At 43.1% G+C, this 25,882-nt stretch overlaps 1 protein-coding gene across 1 annotated transcript in view; it reads right to left on the bottom strand.

The window, feature by feature from the left end:
• Positions 1 to 25,882, bottom strand: part of ERC2 (ELKS/RAB6-interacting/CAST family member 2) — a 1,102,519-nt gene that overhangs the window by 902,808 nt on the left and 173,829 nt on the right. The window contains exon 3 of the mRNA XM_090022087.1: positions 13,856 to 14,272. Within this exon, the coding sequence (XP_089878213.1) occupies positions 13,856 to 14,272 (417 nt within the window). The remainder of the gene's footprint in view (positions 1 to 13,855; positions 14,273 to 25,882) is intronic.

Here is a 25,882-nt window from a genome sequence, read left to right on the forward strand (position 1 = left end):
AAGGAAAGAGGCACTAATGAGCCTAATAAAGAGGTTCAGTCTATAGTGGTTGTTAATCTATATAACTAACTTTGGCGGAAGAAACGTTTGGTGTCAATAAAGCATTTCCTTAGTAAATTATTACTGGCTCCAGTGCAAGGCATTTACAGTAAACACAGAAAGTCTGCAAGGCATCTGTTCTATTTACAGTGGAATAAGGAACTTTGCTCCATTAATAACTTTAAAAACATTCAATAACTAATTCATGCTGGCAGCTGAAATTCTGTCAGCAACCTTCATTTTTTGACCAAACCTAAAGATAGAAGCAGAGTTACTTTCAAAAAAGGTTTAAAGTGTACTTTAAATTATAAATCAAGAAGTTTCTTTTAACAAAGTACAGAAAAATGTAGCTATAAAATATACATAACATAGAAGATATAGGTTAAAATGTGTGTGTGTGTATATATAAGTAAATATGATCTCAAATTCAGCTTTAGTGAAATTATATATTATATATAAGAGGGTGTGTATAATATATATGTGTGTATATATAAAAATACTTGCTGGGATTTTAACATTTGCCTTTACTAGAGATTTAGTGGGACTTTGCCTTAGGCAAGTTTTTAATAGCAATAATAAAAAAATACTTAATGGTACTTAGGGTAAATAATATGTGGTTACCATGTTTTAAAAAAAGTAATACCAACCATCTGTGCTAGATTTCCACATGATAAAATCACCATATTACCTAAAGTTCTCTCAAAGTTATGGAGAAAAATGTTTATTTAAAAACTTTAAAAAATATATGTGATAACTCGTTTAAGAAATATACAGCAAGCATCCTACATTTTATGATAGGAGTGTATGTTAGTAATCTTCATAATATTTAATTCTGAATGTGAAATAAATCATAATAAGAATTCATATGGCTTCAAACAGATTTTAAACTTTAAATATTCTTAAATTAAAGGGACACTGCCAAGATAGATAGTGTCCTTTTCTGTAAGTAAATATATTTGTAAAGATTGTATAGTTCTTCACACTACATGATATTTTCCTCTAAAAGTAAACGTTTCAATGTTTTCTTTCTCCTTATACATTTCAATAAAATCCACCAGGTACCAACAAAAATCTTAACAAAATGAAAGTGTGCAGAGAAGAAATTTTGTTACAGACACAAGGTTCAGTTTTATGCTTTTTAACCAGTCAAGGAATGAACAATGAGTGTAGTAAGTACATAGGTTTCTAAAAATCAAAGGAAATAGCTCAACAGTTTTCTTTCAAAAAACCTACTTGCAAATATTAAAGTAGAAATATATTACGATTCTTCTGGCTATTTACCGGAATCTATTTTATTTGTTCAAATCATGCCACTAGGGTTTGTGAAGCAGCAACTCAAATAGCTTCTATTACAGTTTACTACCACCATGGGAATCTCTCAAGCCTTCTTCCCTTTTCCAGAAAAGTTTTGTTTATATTTCAGTTCCTTAAGGATGGAATATGATGAAATCACTCTTTAAAAACAAACATATGCTTAAAAATAATTTTGCATGGTTTATGCATTCTGTATCTTGATGAATCTTAACTACACTGCCATGCCTTTTTCAATCCCTGTAACAAAATAGCCTAGTTGGGCTTAGCTCGTTCTACCTTATGCAGTCTACTTCTCCTTGCCTCTCGCTAAATCCTCCACTCCTAAATATAAGTCTTGTTAAGGTGGCCAAACATGACTTTCTCACTTAGCTTTGGTTCTTGTTACTGTTGATCTAAAAGGTTGCAGTTTTCATATATTCCAACGCTGTGGCTTTTTTCATCCCACTTAAGTGCATGAATCACTGAAGTAAACATTTATAAGACATCACTGCAAGGCTGTGTCTATGATACAGTACTGGCTAGTGCTAAAATTGCAAGCACAATCAAGAGATGGCAATGAGTTGATTTTTATGAGGTACTAAATGTTCAGTCTCACACAAGATCATTTCCAAGTAGCTCAGAATAGGAAAAAGAAGGAAGAATTTATTTGCAAATGTTATTCCTGCACCTGTATTACATTGTTTGCATGTCTCTTGCACTCGTCTCTGTGAGACCAATAAAATGGATGCGCTGGTCCAAACTGTATAAAAAAGTCTCCTGCCAGAGAAACGTCTTGTGCCTACTAGAGGAGCAGAAGCATACTCTCTGTTTTGGTTGTTATTCTAGTCACTACTTAATCTCTGTGTCTTGGATCTCTTTTAACTGTTCAATGACCTACCACTGCTCCTCAGACTATGTCTTCTGATCTTTCTGTGATGGCAGCACAAGAATTCTACACCGACTAAAGTAACTTCCACCTTGGTGAACACTTGCCAAATCTTTGCTATGCTTTGTTCATTGTTCTTTTCATGCTAACTTTGTCATTTTACTTTTTTCAATTAAAAAGCTCTGCAAGCAGGAACTCGGAGAAGAAGCAAGAGTTTTAGATTAAAATTTTGGTATCAAAGATTTGTTTAAATTTTAATACTTTGCATTCATAACAATCCTACTTTAAAACATTAATTATGTAAAATTCACAGCCTACGTGAGGACCTGTAGTAAAATACCCAGATTTCCAGATGGTTAAACTGAGATAAAGACTGTTAAATGGCAAATTATCACTCCAGAAACAAAATGCTTTCTGTGGTCCTTAGACATTCCAAAAATTATTTTGAACCAGAGACTTTTTTGCATTCACTTGTTTAGTAAGCAGAAACTGATATTTTAAAAGAACCTGTGATAGTTTTCTGACTTAGAAATTTTTCTCAATAAAATATGAATATGCTGAAACAATATTGTTATGCTGCAGGTAGAATGAAATCATTGAAGCTGGCAGGCATAATATCAATCAGTTGCAAGGTCAGGTGAAGAGTTTCATCAGGGACTTAATTCAAAGCAGCAGGTGAGGCTAGTTCTTACAGAGGTAGGGAGAGGGGGTTTAAGAGAGAGAACAGGTAAAGGAAGGAAATTCTCAGAATCAGATTACAGGTGTGGCTACATGACACTTCTATAGGGTAGTAAACTGACTTTAATTCATTAAATGAATGTGAAACTGGAGCAGATGCATGATTCACTGTTTTACAACAAGACTACTCCACTCTGGAGGGAATTTATTCCTCGGAAGGTGACAACTGTAATTGACACTGGTATACCACTCATCTACCCTCTCCCTTAGTTTCATCCCAGGGTAGCCTTTTGTTCAGTGCAAACCAGCCCTCCCACCAACACCTAAACACACATTGATATAGTGCCTCCTGTTGGAAGAACTGGAGTAAAGGGTTTTGAGCAGGTGTCTACACATGCAGAGATTAGGGTGTAGATCTGTAGGGCTGTGTGAAGTTTCAGTTGCCGATTCGCTTTGGAGATCCAGCCCAATTCAAGGTCTGAATCTCCAGATCAAATTGGGAGACCATTTAAAAGCTCCAATTCAATTTGAAGCATCCGGATCAATTTAGAAAAGCTTTGGAAAAGATACAGCCACTTCGGAGATTTGGCCATAGACTAAACAGGCATGTGACACAGCTGCCTCCAGCTGGTAAGTCTGTTGGGGTTGAGGGAGGGGGGAGAGAGGGATTGGGGCTGGGGCACATTATGTTATATGTCTACATCAAAAAAAGGCAACAGATACTCAAGGATAGCAAGGGAAATATATGAAGCATCAGTTTAAGAGAAAGGTAAGAGAACATTTTAAGCAAAGTCTTGGCTAGAGAAAGAGGGGTCGTGTAGACAAAACAAGAGGTGTGTGTGCATGACACTCTAAAGCAGGCTAAATGCTTTTGCACCACTTTAATGGTGTCGGTGTTTGCATGTCTCAGCAATGTATTGTGCATTAATTCCAGCCGCTGTAGGAAATTCGGTAGCGTAATGCGCCTTAAATGACTTGGGATGCAGCAAACTAAAAACTCCTTTGAGTAGTTTTAGTTTGCTGCCCCTACAGCCGCAGAGTGAAGCACCGGGCTCCATGCAGCTCCATGTTGTCATGGAAATTTGCTCTGTGAGTGCTGCCAATACAGGAGCTATCTGGTCTGCGCCAGGGTAACAGGCCCTGCATGTGCCCTTTACATGACCTGCAGACCTGTCACTCCTGGGTGACCTAATTTCCCTGTCAGACACATGCCCAGTGTGAGAGAGAGTAACAGTGCGCATGCCCATTGCTATTCAGTGAATGACATAATCAGACTAGAAAGTTCTTCGAAGAAAGCATTCTAATTGGCCACCAAATTCAAATAAAAGGTTAGCGGACCCCTCCCTCGAGGGGGAGAAGGGGGAAAAGGGGGAGAGACCTGCGTAGCTGGAGACAGAGGCTGACCTTCTCAGGGACTGTCCTCCAGTTAGGCCCTTGGGCCTATCGGTCTCCTCCCCCGTCTGGCGTTCTGTATCATTTATCGCTGTTACTGCACTGATCTGTTGGCTTACGACCTACCTTCGCATCTATCTTTGACCACGATCTCGGATCACCCCTTTGGACTCTGGCTATGACTTCGGCTCGACTTACCTGGCTTCGGACTTCAGCAATCATCTCAGCTACCCAACCGTTCTGTGGACTGGTGAACATTGACGAGTTACAGTTTTGTTTTGTTATTTGTTTCTCCTCTATAAACTGTTGACCATCCCTGGGACTTATCCGACAGGCAGCCGCACCTATTCCCAGGCTTTGGCACCAGGAGAAGAAAGCAATGGCTTGTCAGTGAACCCCGTGGGACAACAGGTCCCTCTGTTGTGTGTTAATACTGTTAACTGTAACTGAAGACTCCGTACCTGCGCTCTACCAAGCGTAACAGAATAGGTTTATTGACTTAAAAGAACACCCAGCTTCCGTGTCGCTCAGAACTCCTCCGCCGCTAGACCCAGCCTGTTCGTTCGGGTTTTCACTGTCACACTTGGGACCCTTCCCTGGGGAGGTTTACCCAGCACATGGCTCTCCAGGAAGCCCTGCAGGCAACCTGGCAGCAGCCCAGGAAAGCAGGCTCCACCGAACAAAAGTGGCGAGCCTGATCTCCCCCCCGAGACTGCCTGCCTGAGCTGTGCAGGGACCTGGTGCTTCCCTCCATGGCTGTGGTGCCCCCCGGGACCACCCGAGCTGGGTGCCTGTGGGCAGGTGCTACCTGGGGTGGGGGGGACCACTGCTGCTACAGAGGAAAGCACCAGCCCCCCTCCCCCGTCCCCTCTCCCAGCCCAGGGACCACTCTGCCAGCCAGCACCTCACCTGTTTCCCCGCCAGAGAGGCAAGTAAGTCAGCAGGGTGTGTACACGACATGGGAGTTTAAATCAGCCCTAAATTGAAGCAGTGTTTTTTAAAACCCACCACTTCAATTTAGGGCCCCTGTTTTGTCTATACACACCTAGAGACTTTAAATATTGAGCAATGCTTATTTCTGTTTCATCCCTACTTTATTCAAGGGAACAGGATTGTGCATATTTTTTTTTTAAATAAACATGACTGCAATAAAGTACCTTCCTCCACCATCAGATTTTTCACATCTAAGAACTCATAACACCCAGAATATTGACTAACCACTCAGGGAAAATAAACTCTCCAGATGTAATAGAACAATACTAAAAAGGTCAAGCTATGACATTTCCTTATTATTGAAGATTTAATAGTCCATCTACAAAAAAGCTGTGTACAGTCTTCTAAATCAGAAGATACAATGAAAATAACTATAACTACATGTGAAACAATTAATTCTAAAACATTATAAATCAACCACTAAAAATATATATACAATTTTACTAAATTTATTTAAAAATTAGCTACATTTCCTGCTGTAAGAAGAATGTGAAGAAAGTACTTCAAGACATCTTCTAGAGGCCATCAAGGAGAAGAGTCAAACAATCAATCTATTACTGTAACGGAGCTAGAACACAAGACAAACAGGTTTACAGAGACTCTGTATTGAGATTAACATCACAGCTTGCATCTGAGATATAACTGCAAAGCTTTTGGCTTAGTCAAAATACACTGAATTTTCTCACGTCACATGCCCTCAAATCAAACGATGCACCTTGTCTTTGGAAGACAGAATGTAGGGGAAAAAAGTGTGTGTGACTGAGTAAGACCTCCAGGAAACAGAGAGTAACCAAGAAATATGGCATACCAGAGACAATCTGGGTAAGTCAGCAAAAACTTCCTGGTGTGGCAAGACAACAACAGAGTTAGGCCCCAGAACCTTGCAAGGGCAGTAGCAAAACTATTACTTGTTTACTGTAAATAGTTCTATAAATTCCTGAAAATAATAAAGTTTTGTTTCCACACTACAAGCTTGAAGATACTACAGACTGCATTAGGCAGCTCACTTGCCCTGGGCCAGCTTAGCCAGCACCTTTACATTCCTTAAATTCCTTAGTGTCTGTGAGAGGGTTAATACTGGACTCTGCCCCTTCTGCTTGCTGGGCCACAGAGAAGCAGCAGTTATTTTGGCAGCCATTAGATCACACTGGATCTACACAATACACAGTACACTAATTCTACTGCACATTAGCATGTCACAGCAAAAGCTGTGCTAATGCACAGTAGAATTTGTCTACTGAGCTTTAGCATCACCTAAAAGACATGCACTGGTGCTACTGTACAGTAGCACCAATTACGATGCTTTAAGTTATTACCTGTTATTACAGGTAATAAACTTAATGTGTGATAATTATGGTGCATTAATGCACATGTAGAAGTACCCAGTATCTGCATGTTTCCATCCCTCCTGGCTTCTATTCTGGTGAAGAAAAATCAGCTTCCCCACTTAAGATACTTGTCCCAATTTGGGAGGGCTGGTTTGGGCATTGGGGTGGGGGAGGGAATGCATGTGGTATGCAAGCAAACTTGGTACCAATTTGGCAAGGGTCTCTGTACATGTTTTCCATAACAAATTCTCACACAATAAATAAAAAACAAAAATACAGTACTATAGCTCAGGGGTGGCAAACCTATAGCACATATGTTATACGTGGCAAATGCAGCTTTTGTTGTATGACATGCAGCAGATTGGGGTGGGAGTGGGCAGCACAGCAGGAAGTAGAAAACAGAGCTACAGATCAGGCAGAGAACAAGAAAGCAGGGCAGGGCAGAAAGCAGAGAGCCGAGTGGTAGACCTGGCAGGGGAGAGGTATCAGAGTGGCACACCAGGAGGGCACAAGATTTTATTTCTGGTATGCCTGCCAAAAAGGTGGGCCCCATAGGTTTGCAGAATTGTTCCTACATGCCTCAATACCTCTCTCATTTAGCTTCTGGTCAGTATAATCCCTTCTTTATTGACTTCAACCCTTCTGTCTGCAATCCCTTCTTTTAAAGTATTCTTACCGGGATTGGCAAACTGGCTATTCCCCTCTTCCTATAGATTCTCCTGGGTTGAGGTGGCCTAAACTTTTAGGGTTCTCTCCACGGGATACCCTCTATCATGTACCACACCAATGAAGTAAAACCATGAGTCCAGTCCATTTAGGCAGCAACATACCTAACCTCTCAAGGGAAGAAATCGGAATTCAGATGTTGCTTTCTCATATAATTTTGCATTCCAAACATCTAATGACACTGAAAAAAAAATAATGTCAACTGTTGATTGGAAATTCATACGATATCACTATCATAGTAAGTTACCAAGATAAAATGGGTTCGCAAAAGAGAATAAAAGAAAAAACTAACGCACAGCCACATTCTAATGCTCATCTTCTATAATCAAATATCTATCTTATGGAGTTGGATTTTCTTGATGAATGTTACACTACTGAATTTGATAGGCCCCTTCTGGCATCATTACTTTAAGAAGACTTGTTAAAGGAAAAGCCATATGGGGTATGAATCACTAATAGTATGCAGTCAGTTTCAGTGAGGACTAAGGCCATTTCCAGCTTGTGGAAAGGACTCTTTTCAAGAGCGTCCATTTTGCCTAGGAGGATTAAATATTCCTATTCCCTTTTTGATGACATATTACATCTACCCTTTGCCTTAAAATATATATATATTAAAATATATAAATTTAAGTACTGACTGCAAGCCCAACTTCCTTCATCAGTTGCAGAATCAAGCAACATTTAGCTAATGTGACCTAATTTGGACTGAAAAAAATCACAATTGCAGTGTGTCCCAGGGGCACAGGACCAGAAAGGGGGGAAGCCTTGTTCAGAGGCAAAACCCAGATCAAAGTAAAAAGAAAAGAAAACAACATACCTGTTGCAGGAACTGGGAGGAGCGAGGAAACTTGCGGCGGTAAACCGCCCGCATGGTTTGTAAGCTACACCCATAACCAACTGGGGCCGGGTGACATCATGACAAGACGCCACCCGGTAGAAATGAAAAGCAGCTGTGAAAGTGCGGGAAGAGGGACGCTGAAGCTGGGAGAAGCAGTGGGAAACCTTGAGGTGGAAGGCATCCGGCCGCTGCGGTCTGCAGCAGCAGCTGCAGCAGCAGCCGGACCAGTGAAGGATCCCTGAGCTGGGGAAGACCAGCAGGGATCAGAAGAGCCAGCAGGGAGACCGGCAGCGGCGACAGCAGCCGGAGCAGCAAAGGATCCCTGAGCCAGGGAAAACCAGCAGGGATTGGAACCGTCGGCAGGGAGACTGGCAGGGGCAGCAGGAGCTGCGAGAGATCCACATGCTGGAAGAGACCAATGGAGGATCAGCAGAACAACCAGAGAAGCCAGCAGTGGCTGCAGTGAAAGCCAGTGTGGGAGCTCCCTTCAAAGGCAATGGGTGCTGCGGCTCCAGAGTGGAGGCAGGTCCTGGAGGAAGGGAGAGAGAGACCCTGGCTGGGGTGAAAGCACAGACCCCAACCCAGAGAGCATGCTAGCCTAGGGGCGTTAAGGGCTAGGAGAGCACAAGATTCCCCCTTCATGGGCATTCCTCTTTCTTTTGCTCTCCCTGTTGGCTCGTCCCTTAGTAATTGCATGGTTGGTTCATTAATTTGTTTCACGTTAGGTCACTACTGGGAAAGGCGCTATGGTGAAGGTATTGTTTATGTTCCCCTTTTAGGGTTTATCTATTTTAGTTCCCTGAGAAGAGTAGCGTGGGGGTGCTTTCAGCACCAAGCTGGGGTAGCCGGGACATCGCAAAGGGGGAGAAGGAACCATGGGAGAACCCAGTGAGAGCCAACGGCATCTGATGTAGAAGGCCCAGAGTGTTCGTCTACAGGAGGAGACATGGGGATTGGGGAGGATATCAGCAGGGGATTGCCACAAAAGATCTGGAGGCCCGTCTCAAAGGTTGGTGCATGGCTGGGGTGTAGGGAAGTTTGGAGCCCTGTGAACGTCTGCCATGACACATGACAGCTCTGGAGGCATCCTCACAGGGGACCTCCTCCACTGAAGGATCATTCAAAGTCATGGCAGGAGAGTTTGCAGGTCACCCTGAGGGTAGCCGAGGAACCCTATGGGGTCTGCACGAAGGTCTCTGGCAAGCAAGGTCAGCAGCTCGGGCAAAGGCGGCATGAGCACGAACCATCACAATGCATAGACGTAACTTGTAGATTATGGCAAAGAATGCATGAAATTAATTCCCAAAGAGGACTTCAGAAGGCATGGTGGTAAATGAAATATCCTGGAGGCACTTCTGACTCTGGGAAATATATAGAGCACTTGGAAATTTGGCAGTAACACAGAACTCAGAAGAACAAAAATGAAATGTGACTTCCCAACAGGAAGAAGGAGGAATGGGAAGGGTTTATTGAAGAGACAGCCCTGCAGACCTGTTTGATGTCAAGAAGAGAGAACTGGTGGCCTGCAAAGGTTTGAGAGAGGCTTACCTTGATACTGAGGTTATATACCCAGTGCCTCAATTTCTCTTTTCAGTATGTTAATTCTCTTCAGTTTACAGTGTCTGAATTCAATATGGGATTTCCACTCATTCTTCTTAAGTTCCACACCTTTTCCCACAAATAGCATTTGTTGTTTGCACAAGATTTTTAATTTTTTCTTCATATACCATTCTCCTCTGACATGGAGACTGCTGTAGAAACTGGCAGTTGAAAATGTTAATTGTATTGTTTTCTGATACTGTTAGAAAGATCACCTGGACCTTAACCTGTTGCTATTAGGCAGTCTGCTCTTCTAATTGCAGTGACAAATCGTCAAACAAGAGAAATAAATGCAAATAGATATCAAATGTTTGATCAATACTGGGTGTGTCTAATGCTACACAGTAGCATGCCAAGCAAAACCCGTGCTAATATGTTATTACGCAGAAGTATCAGGCTACTGTGCGGTTAGCATCACTAAAAAGCTGTGTGTCAGCACTACTGCTCAGTAGCACCAGTTACTGTGAATTTATTTAGTATTTGGTTATGCAAACACTAATCTTAATGCACGGTAACTATGGCACATAAATGAACGTGTAGACATACCCACTGGGTACAAGATACCTCTAAAAAACAATAAGCTTCCTAGGTATATACTTTACAAACATGCCCTTTCAGATCAACTTGTAGAAGACAGACATCATTATATTTTAAACATCAAATACTTTGTATACAAAATGTTAGAAATAAAAATGTAACACGTCTTAAATTATTCATGCACTGGATTCAAATAAATATATTGGAGTTTCAGACTGGCTCCAAAAGTCTTAGAAAAAATCTGAAGGTCATCTACACAGGGAGAAAAAACAGAACACTAGATAAAACATATGTCACTGGGGGCACGCCTACACAAGCATTTGATCTAGGATCAGTTTACTCGCTGCATAGCTGCAAAGGAGGGGCAGATCTCAGCCCCCTGCTCCAGTGTGCCAGTGGGGCAGCTAGCAACTAGCTCACTGCTAGCTGCCCCATCGGCAGATCAGGGTAGCGGGCTACCTCACTCCTGCGGCTCTTTCCAAGCCCCATGCCTCACTTACCAGATCAGGACCTGCCCCTGATGAGCATGGAGCTGAGCAGGGAATAAGCTCCCCAGCCCTGGCCAGCTGGGAGCTCCCAGAGCCAGCTCCATACCATGGGACTGGTGCTGGGAGACCCTTATCTCCCAGTGCCAGCTCCGTGGTTGCAGGGCCAATATTTTGAGATAAGGGTCTCCCAGTGCTGACCCTGCAGTTGCAGAGTGGCTTCTTGGAGAGAAGGATCTCCCAGCCTCACACCCACATCTACATGTCAAAGCAGGGGGGGAGGAAGGGCTTGGAGCTCCCTGGTGCCAGGGCAGGGGAACATAGTCCCTGCCCGGGATCCAGTGGCAGAGCCTACCCTGGCAGCCTGCAGCTCCTTGGGGCAGGGAGCAATCTCCTGCCTGAGTGGACAGCTAACCAAGAGCAGATTTGATCCCAGTCAGGCATGTACATGAGTGCTACTGCATCGTTACTAATCAAAACTAAATTTTCTACTGCGTTTCCAGGTAGCAAATTTACTCGCAATTAGTGGGGTTAATTGTGTAGTAAACATGTGCACATGTAGGCATATACACTCACTGCTCAGTAAACTATGTTACTACACAGTTAAGCATCTCATGTAGGCATGCCCTGGGTAAACTTGCTATAACTATTCAAACATAACAATTCCTTTTTATAACACTGGAGACTGCACCAAATGGCAAAAACCCCAACAACACTAGCATTTATTTAAATAAGTTCTATAGGTTAACAGGAACTCCCCCAGTTTTGCCTGCAGATCAGAGATAAGTCAACCCTCTCTTCTAATAAATATACAAGAATGTATTGCATATCAAGTGTCATCTCAATTAAACTAATGCACACAGCTTTCTATCCAAAACCAGTATGAGACCAAAACTGAAATCAGGATGTGGATACCTACATGACATTGATTTCTAAGTTCCAGAATATAAAATAGAGGACCAACATTAATAATAAATCATGTAACCTTATAATAATCAGAATAAGCTCTTCAGAGAAAAGCAGATCAAAACCAAGAAGCTAAATTGCACCATACAGAAGGTTCTGTATGACAAATGGAATCAAATTTTCTCCTAGAAATCCTTTCAACTTTCCATTAACTTTCAGACTTTACTAACAGTCCATTAACTTTCAGACTTTACTAACAGATAACATTGATTTAAATGAGAATTTTGCCTCAGAAAAAGACTATGTGCTTTTTACGTGAAACAACAGACTAGAGGGCAAAACTTTACTCACCCCTCCCTAAAGAGATACCACATTCCAAAAAGAGAAATAAAAAGGGCTTGAACTATAAATATATAAGAACGTGCCCTGTGAGATTTCATATACAGATGGATCATAAATACCACTAGAATAGAGAATATATAGAGATCATATGACCAATAAACTCAGTCTCATGTAAAAATCTATGTTGCGTTAAAAATCACTAAACATATTTTTGATGTCAGAATTGTCTGAGTTCCGCTTGGTTTGGGGAACTGGTGAAGACCAAGTCACCTCTTCTCATGGACAAATTGCCTATTTGTGGTCTTCGGAAGGAAAGTGGCTACATTGTAAAAGAAAAATGGAAAAAAGGAAAACATAAAAGAGAGTTTTAAAAATGCCTTTCTCCTTGTTCCTTCCAATTATTGCAAAAGTTGTAAACTAAATATAAAGCAATTATTCTGTGACAAAGGCAATAAGAACTTCTGACCTATGTTCTGTAGAGACCACGTAACATTCTCTTTCAGTTTCAAAGCAGCAAAGCTGATATTTAGCCAAGTATTCTTAACCATGCATAAGAGTGATTCCTGACATCTGATAATGGTCTCAATACTGGTACATCATATTTTGCAATTAGTTTTGCATGCTCTAGTCCAGGTCTGTCCAACTGATGGCCCACAAGCTGCATGTGACCCCTGGAGGGTTAAACTGCAGACCCTGGGCTCCTGCTCTGAATGCCACTCCCCTCTGCTTTTTGCTGCTGTTGCAGGAGTCCTTGGGATCTGGGGACCCTGTGTGGCACTTGGGCTGATGCAATGCAGTGAGAGTTACCAGCTACTAGGTGAGAGGAGTGGGAGTGTTGTGTGGGGGGATCCACGCAGTGTAGTGCCATTGGGGGCCCATGAGATGCAGAAGCAGAGATTGTGCAGCACTTTGGAGGCCCATGTGCTGCAGGGGGTGGGACAGATGTTGCACATGTGTCAGGGCCCCAGTGGGGCAAAGGGTACTTGCATGGTGCGGCAAGAAGCCCAAGCAGTATGTGGCTGGGAGTCCTGTGGCTCCCAGTCGCACAGAACTTGGACAGCCTGGCTACTGTCCTTACTTCAGTCATTAACCTCTATGCTGCTTCTCATCTCCTGCCCAATTATCTATGATCCAAACTAAAGTACAAACCAGTGCTGTTGTGAGAGTAGGCACTTAATAAGCCCAACATCTGCTTCAGGGTAAAACACTAACATTTGAACACAAATAGATATAAACTGGCTGGTACAGCTAATGTTCTACTGTAGCAAAGAGGTTGATTTATGCAAAAAGTTAGAGACCGCCATTGTAAATGCATTAAGGAACACACATGCATTGGTGTCTAAGCATGTTTCCATGAACAATGAAAAATTCCAAATGGAACATCTTAAATACAAAAGTATAAGTAAGCCCAAATCATTTTACTCTAATTTCTAGCTTCTTATGTGTAAGGAAATTTATATTTCTTCCTCATACTTTGATTGCAATATTAGCAGTTGTCATAAACTTCATTTTTCATACGAAATGTGGCTTTGTGATTAAAAAGACACTGTCAAAAGGAATAAACATAAAAGTGACCTCATTTTTCTGATACCTGTTTTCAGGATATATATAACTCTTGATGCATCCATTTTTATGAGTTGGAAGAATCTGAAAATAGAGGTTTCCTAGGAGCGGGGTGGGGATAATGCAAGAAAAATCAGACTGGAATTGATATCAATTTCAAGTTTCCAAAGTTGAAAATAGACTTGCAACTTACTACAGTATCTTGACAGTACCTTTTTATCAGAAAAAAATTAGATGGTGATTTTCTTACCTCTCGAAGATGTATGTTTTCCTTCTCTTTCTGGTCTAAAATCACTTCTAAATGATTAACCTGAGATTCAGCCTCTGCCATCCTTCGAGTTCTTTCATTGTCATCTTCCATTCCTTTGGACGGCAAACCTTTGCTTTGCAACATTTCTAGGAGCTTTTTTATTGACTCATCTCTGGCATTTAGCGTCTGCTTTTGTGTTTCAATTCTCAATTCCATTTCTTCTAGAGTTTTTCTCAAAAGAAAGAGCTCTTTAGCCTGTCTGTCATGTTCTGCTTGAAGTCTTCGGAAATTTTCCTCTGTAAGCTCAATAGTAAAATGCTCAGCACCACGGTTTCCACTTTCTTGTTGAAGAAGGTGATTAAGGTCTCTCTGGGTTCGAAGCTCATCTTGAAGTGCCTGGATTGTCATTTGCAGGTGCTGAAATACAAGACATCAATAAAAGATATGAATGTAACTTGCCTTTGGTTACATTACTGTTATTTAACATCACAAAATTTAGAAGAATCAGTAGTGACAGTGCACTGCATGACTGTATAAAATACCTAATACACAAGTGATAAAATATTTGTAGTGAAGTTTTTCAAGTGCTTCTGGAAAATATAAAACATTTATGCAAGCACATGTGTGCATACATGTGCATGCACACACACACACATCAGTTACAGGTAAAATTAATAGTAAACAAAACAAACCATCCTAAAACTAGGCAGTGAACTATTTCAAAAGTTTCAAAGGCATACATCTAATATTGAATTTTTTATGCATCTATAAAACTTGAAGACTCAGTATTCCATGTTTTCTAAATTCTACCTTCTATTTTGTCCAATGTTCATTGAAAAATGCAAATCAAAGTTCACTATAAAATAGGGTAAATTATTTTTATTATTTATTGGAAATAAAGGTATGAATGAGTTTAGCAAACAGGATTACTATGCATCTACTAAGCAAATAAAAAGTACGCAATAAGCAATACTGTGTTTGGAAAAACAAATTGACTGCAAATAGTGAACAAACCTTTGTTCTCCTGGCATCCAAAAACTGAACAGCATGGTAAATGAAAAAATGAAGCAAAATCAACAGAAAGAAAAATCAGATGCAAGCAAAGGAGATTCAACAGAAAAAACTGAATTCAACATAATGTACCTTCAACAGAAAATGTAATTTTATTGTATTACATAACAACCTAGGAGCATTTAAATATATACATCTAAACTTATGGTTACTCTACTCAAAGTAAAGAAAATCAGAAAACTGTAAATCCAGCACTCAATAAAAAATATCCCAACTGATTTGACTATGGCTCTTCCATATTATTAGATATTTCTACACATATTATAAAATATTTTGTATTCACTATACTTCAGCTATGTAAAATGGTTTTGTACTCTATTATGACTAAATCTTAATTTTTTAATCAAAATATAGTCAGAATCAGTAGGAATTCTGCCTAATTAAGGCTGGATTTACACCCCAAAAACTGTCTATAATTATTATAGTCTATAGTACTAATTTCAGATTATATCAAAGGCAAAATATAAATTATATTGATAGCTGCATATTTCACAGATTTTCCCCATATTCATTAAAAAAGCCTTTTAAAATAATGTACATCAAAAAATATACATTCCTAATAGTTGTATGGTTAATAATCAAAGCTCATCAGTTACTTAGAAACATGGCATTATGCATTTTTATTCATTCCTGAAGCTCTACATATTTTCATACAAAATCACCGGTATAATGTAATTAAGTTCAATTAAGTTAAAGACAGAAAAGGTCTACTAGTTCTGCAATGTTTGTTGTACAGCACAGCAAGGATATGATGTTATAACAATAAAATTAACTTAAACTGAATGTAAAAAATCATTCAATCTATATATTAAAAATTTCTTGAAATCAAAACTAGAGCAGTTCTTGCAACTGCGGCAAAGCACTAACAATTACATAGGGTTATCAAGTTTACTAGAGTCTTTTTGGTCATCCTTTTCTTCATATGACCAGAAGTTGTTTCCATTTATATTACTGGCTAATAAAAACACACTCTATAAAGATGCATGTTTATAAATTAAACAGTGTTAATGCTTGTGCATATACAGAGCTGATTTTTCAGATGACATAAATTATATACATCAGTAGCAAAGAAATGTTGATTATAAAGTTCACCATTTTGAGTAAAACCTATCAGAGGTTAACTGTTAAAATTTTGCATTTAAAATAGATTATCAATCTTCCCAGAATCTTATTTTAAAATACCCTGACATTCTTACTTTAATAGCATTATTTTACACTTTTAATCTCTCTCTGCTTTTACTATTTAAGTTACAAAAATCAAAATATTCTCTAGGAATTTAAATTAAATTCAGTTATTATATAGTGCAAAATTCCAAGCGTTATATAAGCGCAAAAATTCAACAGTGGATGGAGTCTTGCTGAGCTCAGATTTAATGATGAATGGTTATAATAAATCAATGAATAAATCCAGGTATGAAGGAGAAATGAAATGGAGGAAGAAAGAGAATCTTCAAAATAAGCAAGCTCTAAACCTTACATTGTAAATTTTAGTTAACATAACTTCTTTTTAAAATTCTTCTCTGTGTTCCACCTGGTCTCAGAGTTTTTCTGCATGACATTACTCAGTCACCGCAATGGATATTTAATAATAGTAAAGAAAAAGATATCCTGCTTGCGGAGTATGACTTTCAGGTGCAACTCTAGAAGGGAGCTCATAAACTTGAAGCATGGGTAGCCTTTGATATCTGAAATTTCCATATTAAAAGTAAGTTGTCCAAAAATCTTCCTGGTCCATGCCAAAGAGAAGCAAGATTCTTTTTCACAGTGTGAAATTACTATTTCCCTTCCTTATCTGATTAAAGATTAGAACAGAAATAGGGGCTCATTACTAATTCAAATAAGAGGATGAAACTAAAAACGACCTTCATATAGCAACTTCAGCATATCACTTTATTCTGATGAAAAAGAGAGGAAGGGAGGTAAAAGAAGCAAATCAGCATAGGAATCAAGTTTAACATGTCAAGAAAATTTAATATATAATATGTAATTGTATGTTTAAGAATTTCTTGTATACAAGTATGAACAAACCTCCAGAAATCCATGATACAAGCAATGAAAAAGACCAAAATAGAGAGAGTAAGGGTGTGTCTCCATGTCACTGTATGATGACATTGCTATGGCATGCATTAGTACTTCCTTTTGGAAGTACTAAAGCATGGCGCAGTATAGATGGTTACTGCACTATGCGCACACCACATGGTTAGATTTGCAGCATGCTATACCAGGGGAGTGTGCTGCTACAGCAACATAGCTGCCAGTCACGTGTAGACACATGTGATCACTACACTGCTATAGCACGCCATATGGCGATGTAGCATGTTGCACCTTAAAAGTGCTAATGTTGGGGTAAAAGGCTCAGACCAAGGAAGGGCTCTACTATATAGATACTAACATAAAAAGGCAGTAGATGATAGTAAAAAGACTGTCATGCTACCATTTGACTTGAGTGCATCTAGAAAAGCCCACCAATAACAAAGTACAAGTTTTTGGGGAAAAAAAATAGGTATGTATGAAACCTTTTGAGCGAGATCAGATCAATTCTAAAAACAAACACTTCAGAAGAACACGATACAATTAAAACCCTAAACACATAAAACAAAGCAAGAGAGTCCTGTTCTTCACTAGCATGAGCTGAACCTACTGATATTAACCAGAATGGGACAGCTAAAATTTTCTTTCTTGCTAGCTTATTTGTAACTGTAAGTACTGTATCATAGCCATGTATTATGGCATGCAGTTGGTATTTCCTTTCTTTTTAAAACTAGGGGTCCACTGATAGAGATTTTTCGGGCCAATACCAATAGCCAATTTTTAAGGAGGCATATTGGCCAATACAGATCTAATTTCTGATACACAGCCCAGCAGCTTGAAGAGCAGTGTCTGGCTGGTAAGTCTGTTGTGGTGGAAGGGGTGGGGGAAGGGAAGGGATGTGGGGGGAGGCAGATTGAGCACCCTGCCATGAGGGAAGGAGTGGTGCAGGGGCTGGGGCAGGTGTTGCCCAGCCAGGGCGGGGCACAGGATGGAGCCACATCTTGTCTGGGGGCATAGGGAGGAGGAAGCAACTCCTGTGTGCACCCCAGAAGGACATGGGGGCTGTTTGCCCCTGGATCTGCGTTTGGGGTAAGCTGCTGCTGCGGGCTGGGGTCAGGGGCTGCGCCAAGCTCTTCCCAGTAGGGGCTTGGCAGGGCTGGACTGCGCTGTCCTGGCTGGGCAGCGCCTGCCCCAGCCTCCCAGTCCCACTACCTCCCTCACCACAGGGGTCTCAATCTGCCCCCTTATGCCCCTTCCCTTCCCCCTCCCTTCTACCAGAACAGACTTACCAGCTGGATGCAGCTCTCCAAGCTGCCAGGCTGCGCTTCTGGCCCCATGCATGCTGCAGCTGTGCACATGACAGGGCATATATGGGCCATAATATCGGCAGCATCAGACAAAAAAAGCCAATTTCTGTATACAGTCAATTTTCTGTATATCAGTGCCAATCCAATATCAGACCAATGTATCAGTGCACCTCTATTTAAAACATTTGTTAAAGTAACTGTATAACCACTATTAGTCTCTGAATTTAATTTTAAAAAATAGTAAAATTGCTAACATGGTCATCTAAATTCCAACAATCAGCAAAAATATTGGACACCAGAAAAAATAAAACATTTCCCTGTCTCAGAGTCTAACTGAATACCCTCATCCATAGGCTCGTTGGGGGAAGGGGAAGATGAGGGCAGAGGAAACATCAGACTGCCAGACCAAACAGCACCCACAACTACAGCCCAGCCCAGACCAATGAGCGAAGCAAATAAACAGGTAAGAGATAGGGGCCAGGGTAACGCTGGGACTAGGGGGTCAGTACACACACCCACAGGAGGCCTCAAATGCCTCTACACGAACGCTCGTAGTATGGGCAACAACCAGGAAGAACTCACCCTCCTACTGGCTGACACCAGCCTGGACATAGTGGGGATTACGGAAACGTGGTGGGATGCAACGCATGACTGGGCAGTGAATGTCAAGGGCTATAGGCTGTACAGGAGGGACAGGATAGGAAAGAGAGGTGGGGGTGTGGTGCTCTATATTAAGGAGGAATACACATCCTCATCAATTAGCAAGGAGTCAGGGGAGGGGCACTCTGAAGTGCTTTGGGTTAGAGTACAAGGCAGTAGAGGGGAAAGAGACTTAATGGTGGGAGTCTACTACAGACCTCCCAACCAGGGAGAAGAGCTTGACCGGGAATTCTTGGGTCAGCTCACAGAGGTAGTGAAGGCTAAGAATGTGGTAGTCATGGGGGACCTGAACTTCCCAGACATCTGCTGGGAAGAACAGTCAGCCAGATCTGAACGCTCACGTAGGTTCTTGGCCAGAGTGCAGGACCTCCATCTAACCCAGGAGGTGCCTTGTTGGACCTAGTGCTGGCCACGGGTGATGACCTGATGAGGGGGGCTGCGGGTACTCGACCACCTGGGCGACAGCGAACATCGCCTGCTGGAATTCACCATCCAGCGCAAGGTGGCAAAGGCATGCAGTAAGGCAGCGGCCCTAGATTTTAGGACGGCAGACTTCAACGAGCTAAGGAGGACAGTTGGAGAAGCGCTGAGGTCCCGGAGGGGAGGGGAGCCAGGTGTCCAAGGAGAGTGGTCGCTCCTTAAGGAGACGATCCTCCAAGCCCAAAGGAAGGTAATCCCAACGAGGATCAAAGGGAGCAGGAGAGCACACAAGCCTCCATGGCTCACCAAAAGCATCTGGGAATGTCTCCTTGCTAAAAAGGAGGCTTACACCCAATGGAAAGAAGGGGTCATCACCAGGGAGGACTATTCTGTAGTTGCTTGGGGATGTAGGGGGGTAGTTAGGAAGGCCAAGGCAGAGATGGAACTGGGACTAGCTTCCCAGATTAAGGACAATAAGAAGTCCTTTTTTAAATACATAGGGGGTAAAAAGAAGGTCCCAGGTAATGTGGGGGCAGGACGCGATGGGAAACTTGGTCATCATACCAGATGGCAAAGCTAACATGTTTAAAGATTTCTTTGCCTCCGTCTTCCTAAGTAGGGACCAGAACAGCCACCTCCCTGCTGGGCCCCCCTCAGGTCCCAGGGGAGGCACACCGGGGCCACGGGTTAGTGAGGATTTAGTTAGGGAGCTTCTGGAGGGGTTGGACGTATTCAAGTCAGCCGGTCCGGATGATCTCCACCTTAGAGTTCTAAAGGAACTGGCCGAGGTCATTGCAAGTCCCCTGGCACAACTTTACGAGCACTTGTGGTGCTCTGGTGAGGTACCGGAGGACTGGAAGAGGGCCAACGTGGTCCCCATCTTCAAAAAAGGCAGGAAGGAGGACCCGGGAAACTATAGGCCGGTTAGTCTTACCTCGATCCTAGGCAAGCTGTTTGAGAAAATTATGCGGCCACACATCCAGGAGGGGCCAGCAGGGGACTGCATGCTTAGGGGCAACTAACATGGGTTCATCAGTGGCAGGTCCTGTCAGACCAACCTGGTGGCCTTTTACGATCAGATCACCAGATCATTAGATGCAGGGGTAGCAGTGGATATAATCTTCCTGGACTTCTGGAAGGCTTTCGAGACTGTCCCTCACCCCGTTCTCATTAAGAAACTGGGGGGCTGTGGTGTAGACACCCACACAGTCAAATGGGTCGCCAACTGGCTGGAGGGCTGCATCAAGAGGGTGGTAGTGGATGGGTCCTTCTCAACCTGGAAGGACGTGGGCAGTGGGGTTCCGCAGGGCTCGGTCCTCAGGCCCGCACTGTTCGACATCTTCATCAGCGATTTGGATGAGGGGGTAAAAAGCACCCTGTTCAAATTTGCTGATGACACTAAGATGTGGGGGGACGTGGGCACACTGGAAGGATTCAACTGGCTACAATAAGACCTAGACAGGTTACAAGGGTGGGCGGACGAGAATAGGATGGGTTTCAACACAGACAAGTGCACGGTGATTCACCTCAGGAGGAACAACCGGCACCATACCTACAGGTTGGGGAACTCCCCTCTTGTCACCACGGAGGCGGAAAGGGATCTGGGGGTCATCATTGACTCCAAGATGAACATGGGCTGGCAGTGTGAGGAGGCAGTAAGGAAGGCCAACTGCACCTTGTCATGCAACCACAGATGCATCTTGAGCAGGTCCAAGCAGGTGATCCTCCCCCTCTATGTGGCACTGGTCAGGCCGCAGCTGGAGTATTGCATCCAGTTCTGGGCGCCGCACTTCAAGAGGGATGTCGACAGCATGGAGAGGGTCCAGAGGAGGCCACTCGTATGATCAGGGGACAACAGGGCAGGCCCTATGAGGACAGGCTGCGGGACCTCAACCTGTTCAGCCTCCAAAAGAGAAGGCTGAGGGGGGATCTTGTAGCCTGTTATAAACTAGTCAGGGGGGATCAGCAGGCATTGGGGGAGTCACTGTTCCCCCGAGCACCGCCAGGAGTGACCAGGAATAACGGTCACAAGCTGGCAGAGGGTAGGTTTAGGTTAGATATCAGGAGGCGCTACTTCACGGTCAGGGTTGCTAGGGTCTGGAACCAACTTCCAAAAGAAGTGGTGCAGGCTTCTACCCTGTGGGTGTTTAAGAGGAGGTTAGATGCTCATCTTGCTGGGCTCGTTTGACCCCAGTATCCTTTCCTGCCATGGCAGGAGGTCAGACTAGATGATCTGCTCAGGTCCCTTCCGACCCTAGAAACTATGAAACTATAAGCTTGAGATCCTTTTTAACTCCATAGCTGATGTCCATGAAGTATTTATATTGCTGATATTGGGTCTAATCCACAAAATTAAAGAAGCCCATCAGAAGATGCTGATTGCCTGGACTTTGGATGAGCCGAACAGAGACAAAGGCCATGTACAGGCACTCATTTCTACTGGTAAGAATTTCTTCAAAATTCTTACCAGTCAAAAAATAGCCTGGGAGTTGTGTAGAAGCCCCTTGCATGGAGAGCTACACAGGCAAGCTCTCCAGCCAGGGGGCACTGGAGGGCTGCTCCCTGGGCCTCCCTTGCCCTTAGGGAAGCCCATTACTTGACAACCTGTTCTCTCCCCTGTCTGGGAAGGAGGCAAGCTGTAAATACACAGTCCCCCGTTGTCTTAAATCACTTTACAGCTAAAAGTAGAGGGAAGTGGGGCTGCTGACAACTTCCCCAACCCTGGGTCCCAGCTCCCCAGCTTTTAAATCACCCCATGTGCTGCTCAAATGAGCAGCACGCACAGCGCTTAAAGTATGAGAGACTGGGAACTAGGCAGGAAAAGTGGAGAATAGCTTCCCTGGCCCCAGTCCTAGCCCCTGGGGTGTTACAATCCCTGCCCCCAGGTGTGGCAATGAGAAGTTGGCAGGGGCTGGGAACTGGGTTTGGGGACAGCCTCCCCAAGCCTGATTCCTAGCAATTAGGGCTTTGCAGTCCTCACCCACACTACCCAGCTGGGCATTAGGAGAAACAATGAGAAACTGGTGGGAGTTTGCAAAGCCTCCTGCTCCCCCCACACTCCAAGACTGGTCTGGGAGGGGAAGGGAAGGCACCAGTAAGACAAAGCCCCCAGCTCCTTCTGCAAACCAGACAGTCCCTAGTTTGGAAAAAAGTCAAGGAGTAGCCATTGTTGCTCCCTTCCTCTCCTGGACCAGACCAGGAGGGAAACTTACAAGCATATGAAGATCTTCCAGGTTGAGACCTTCTTATTACTACCAATGATTCTTCCAATAGAAATGTAATGCCTATATGAAGCCAGAGAACAAATAGCATTCAGAGAGTGAAGACCCATGACTACACCTACTACAAAACATATTCAGACATTTTACAAATTAATTTCTACCTTTTCAAAAAAGAAAGTTTCTTGCAGTGCATTTCAGTATAGGTATCCACGCATATATTTAAAGACTCAGAATAGCATTTTTCTTTACGCTGTAATCTGTTGGTAGTTGTAGTCATTCTTAGGAGTGGTAAGAATTTCTTGAAGCATGTGATGACTGCCCAGCCAGTCCATCTTTTGAAACCTTTAGGTCACAAAAGCTTATAGAGGCATGGTTTATCCTAAAGCCTCAAGATTGAGGTGAGAAGGAGGATCTGATCCAAAAGGAGGTCTCAAGTGCCTATCATCTAGGTAAACTAATATTAAATAAGTATTGACAAACCTCTGAATCCAAGGGTTTTATAGGGGTCATTTCTTCCTCTGTGGACACATCCACATGTGCAAATGCTATGGGGTTGGTTTACTCCAGAGTAATTTACTCTAGAATAAATTCACTCCAGGCAGGCATCTACATGCGCAGGGAAACAGGAGCAATGGCAGCAAGTCTGCTCCTGCCCCTGCCAGCCCTACACCAGCCCCCTGCAGCAGCCAGGGGGAACTCTAGGCTCCCCCTCAGTGCTAGTCCAGAGGCCAGCAGGGAGCACAGGGCCAGGACAGTTGTCTCCTGGTGGGGGCTAGGACATTGCTCCCTGCCCCTGGGACCTTCCTTCTGCAGGGGCGGGGACCACCACTGAAACCCAGGTGGGGATAATGTCTCCCTGCCCCAGGGGGGATGGGGACAGGGCAAGGGGCTTGGAAAGAGCTGCAGGGGAGGGGCAAGTTCCAGCCCCTTAACCCAATCCACAGGTGGGGAAGCTAGCAGCATGCCCCCAGCTGAGCATGGAATCCCCACCCAGATGGGCGCTCACTGCTAGCTTCACCACCAGTGGATCAGGGCATGGGGCTGGGACTGGCCCCTGACCAGGACAGTTCCCAGCCAGCCCTAGGCTGCACAGGAAGTCTGCATATGCAGCCTGGAGGTGGCTGGGGACTGCCCAAAATGGGACAGATGCCAGCCACCTCCAAGCTCCATGTACAGAATTCCCCAAGCAGCCCAGGGCTGGTTGGGAAATGTCCCGGACAGAGACAGGTCCCACCCAGCTCCAGACTGAGTAGGGAACTCTCCCTGTGCAGGGAGCTCCCAGCCCCTGCTCCATGATCATGGCACTAGGGCTGGGAACTGGCTGGGAGCTTCTTTTCAGCCCCAGCTCTGCAATCACGGAGCATGGGCTGGGAGGTGATTGTTTTCAGACTCAGCTTCATGATCAGGCTCTGGTGACAGAGCTTGCTGCAGCAACAGGCAGTTCCTGCGGGCAGGAAGAAATCTCCCACCCCCTGCTACACAGCTGACCGGGAGCAAATTTGCTCCCAGTCACCTACAAGTGCCATACTGTGCAATAATTACTTCTCAGTACATTTTCTACTTATATTTACAGGTAACAAATTTACATGAGATTAGAGCAGATTACTGCACAATAAGTCTCTGCACGTGTAGATGGTGATGCTTACTATGCAATAATTTGCTCTAATCTCAAGTAAAGCATCTGTTATAGACACACCCTGTAGGTAAGAAATTCACAAGATCACTTCATAGCTGTTTTAGTGGGTTATTCTTTATTTTGTCTTCTAAACCCAATTATTATACCAACTAGATTTCAAAAAGCAGTTAGATTAAATCAATGAATTAGACAACTGACTTGCCTAGGCATTTTTGAAAATCCTACTGAACTGTCTGTATCATTAGCTAACTTCAGTTTACACTGAAGTTAATTTTTAATGGACACTAACATTTTCTTAGTGTCACTTTTAAAAATAAATGCTTTTATCTTTACTTTTAAGTCACTGTATTTACTCAGTTCTGAGATGAGAATTTTTTCCTCCATTTAACATGAGGAAAAAAGCCCCTCATTTTAGAACCATGTATGAGGAGAAGTGGGGGAGGTAGGGGGGCAGGGCAGGCAGCTGCTGTGGCTCAGGTCCCAGCCCCTATCCAGGATTGCAGTTATAGCTACAGCTGCTGCAAGCTCCTTCCCCACACTGCTTCTGCACTCTACCATCTCTCCTCCCACATGCAGGCTCTACTCCACTGCCTTCCCCTCTCCCTCCCCCACTTAACCGTGCTCTATGCTGGCAAGCTCCATCCATACTACAGCCTGGGGCACTGAGCAGAGCCCTATCCTGGACCCACAGCAGCAACATGCAGTACACATAGCTATTATGGAGGCTGGTCTGGGCTCAGTATCTCAGGCTGCAAGTGCAAAAGAAGAGTGGGAAGGTGAAGTGGGGAGCAGAAGCTGGGAAGGAAAGGGGATGGAGGAGAGGGAAGTGGAGAGATCTGGTGGGGAGTGGGAGAGTAGGGTGGCAGAGGCTGGGGTAAAGGAAGCAGGGAGCAGAGATTGGGGGAGGAGGGATAAGGGGGAAAGCAGAAGCTGGGGGAGAGGGGCAAGAGGGGGAGCAGAAGCACAGCAAGGTCCCAAGACTGCAGAAGGAGCCAGGAAGACAGCAGAGGTGGCAAGGAAAGGCACAAGCAGGGGGCAAACTGCTTGACCTCCCTGACTGCCTTGCAATGGTGGAGGGGAAGAATTAAAGATGACCCTATAATAATTAGATTCAATACAAGTTTATCATTTTTTCATGTATAGAATCAAATTATTAGGGGGTCATCTTAAATTCAGGATCATCTTAGATTTGAGTAAATTTGGAAAGAAAAAAAATTCCCAGGTTCAGCTAATTTTGGAAATATATGATTTGAAAATTTCTTATGTAACATCTGTCTACTCATTATCTATCACCCTAGCCTCTTAGCGTACCCCAATATTATGTAAAAACCCTTTCCCTCACAAATTCTGCATTGTGGTACTCTGCCAGCAGAGTCAGAATTCCCCCTTCACACATACAGATTCTAATACTTTAAAAACAAAAAGTGCTTTCTTTAATCCATTTATGGCTATAAAGATGGGTGTGATGTGAATTGCACAAAAATATTCCAAATAATCAGTAGGTAGGTTTTTTGATCTCCAATTTAGCCATCACCATTAGAAACAGGACTTGCTTACAGACTTGAAAGAATTTTAGGATCTTAACCTATTTGCTGCACTATACGTGAAAAACAAGAATAATAAAGTCAAGTTCTAAAAGCTAACTTTAAATTTCACTCCTCTCAAACCTGTGTTCAAATCT

Source organism: Crocodylus siamensis, chromosome 11 (assembly GCF_052110815.1).
Source record: "Crocodylus siamensis isolate JL-2025a chromosome 11, ASM5211081v1, whole genome shotgun sequence".
Classification (NCBI taxonomy): domain Eukaryota; kingdom Metazoa; phylum Chordata; order Crocodylia; family Crocodylidae; genus Crocodylus; species Crocodylus siamensis.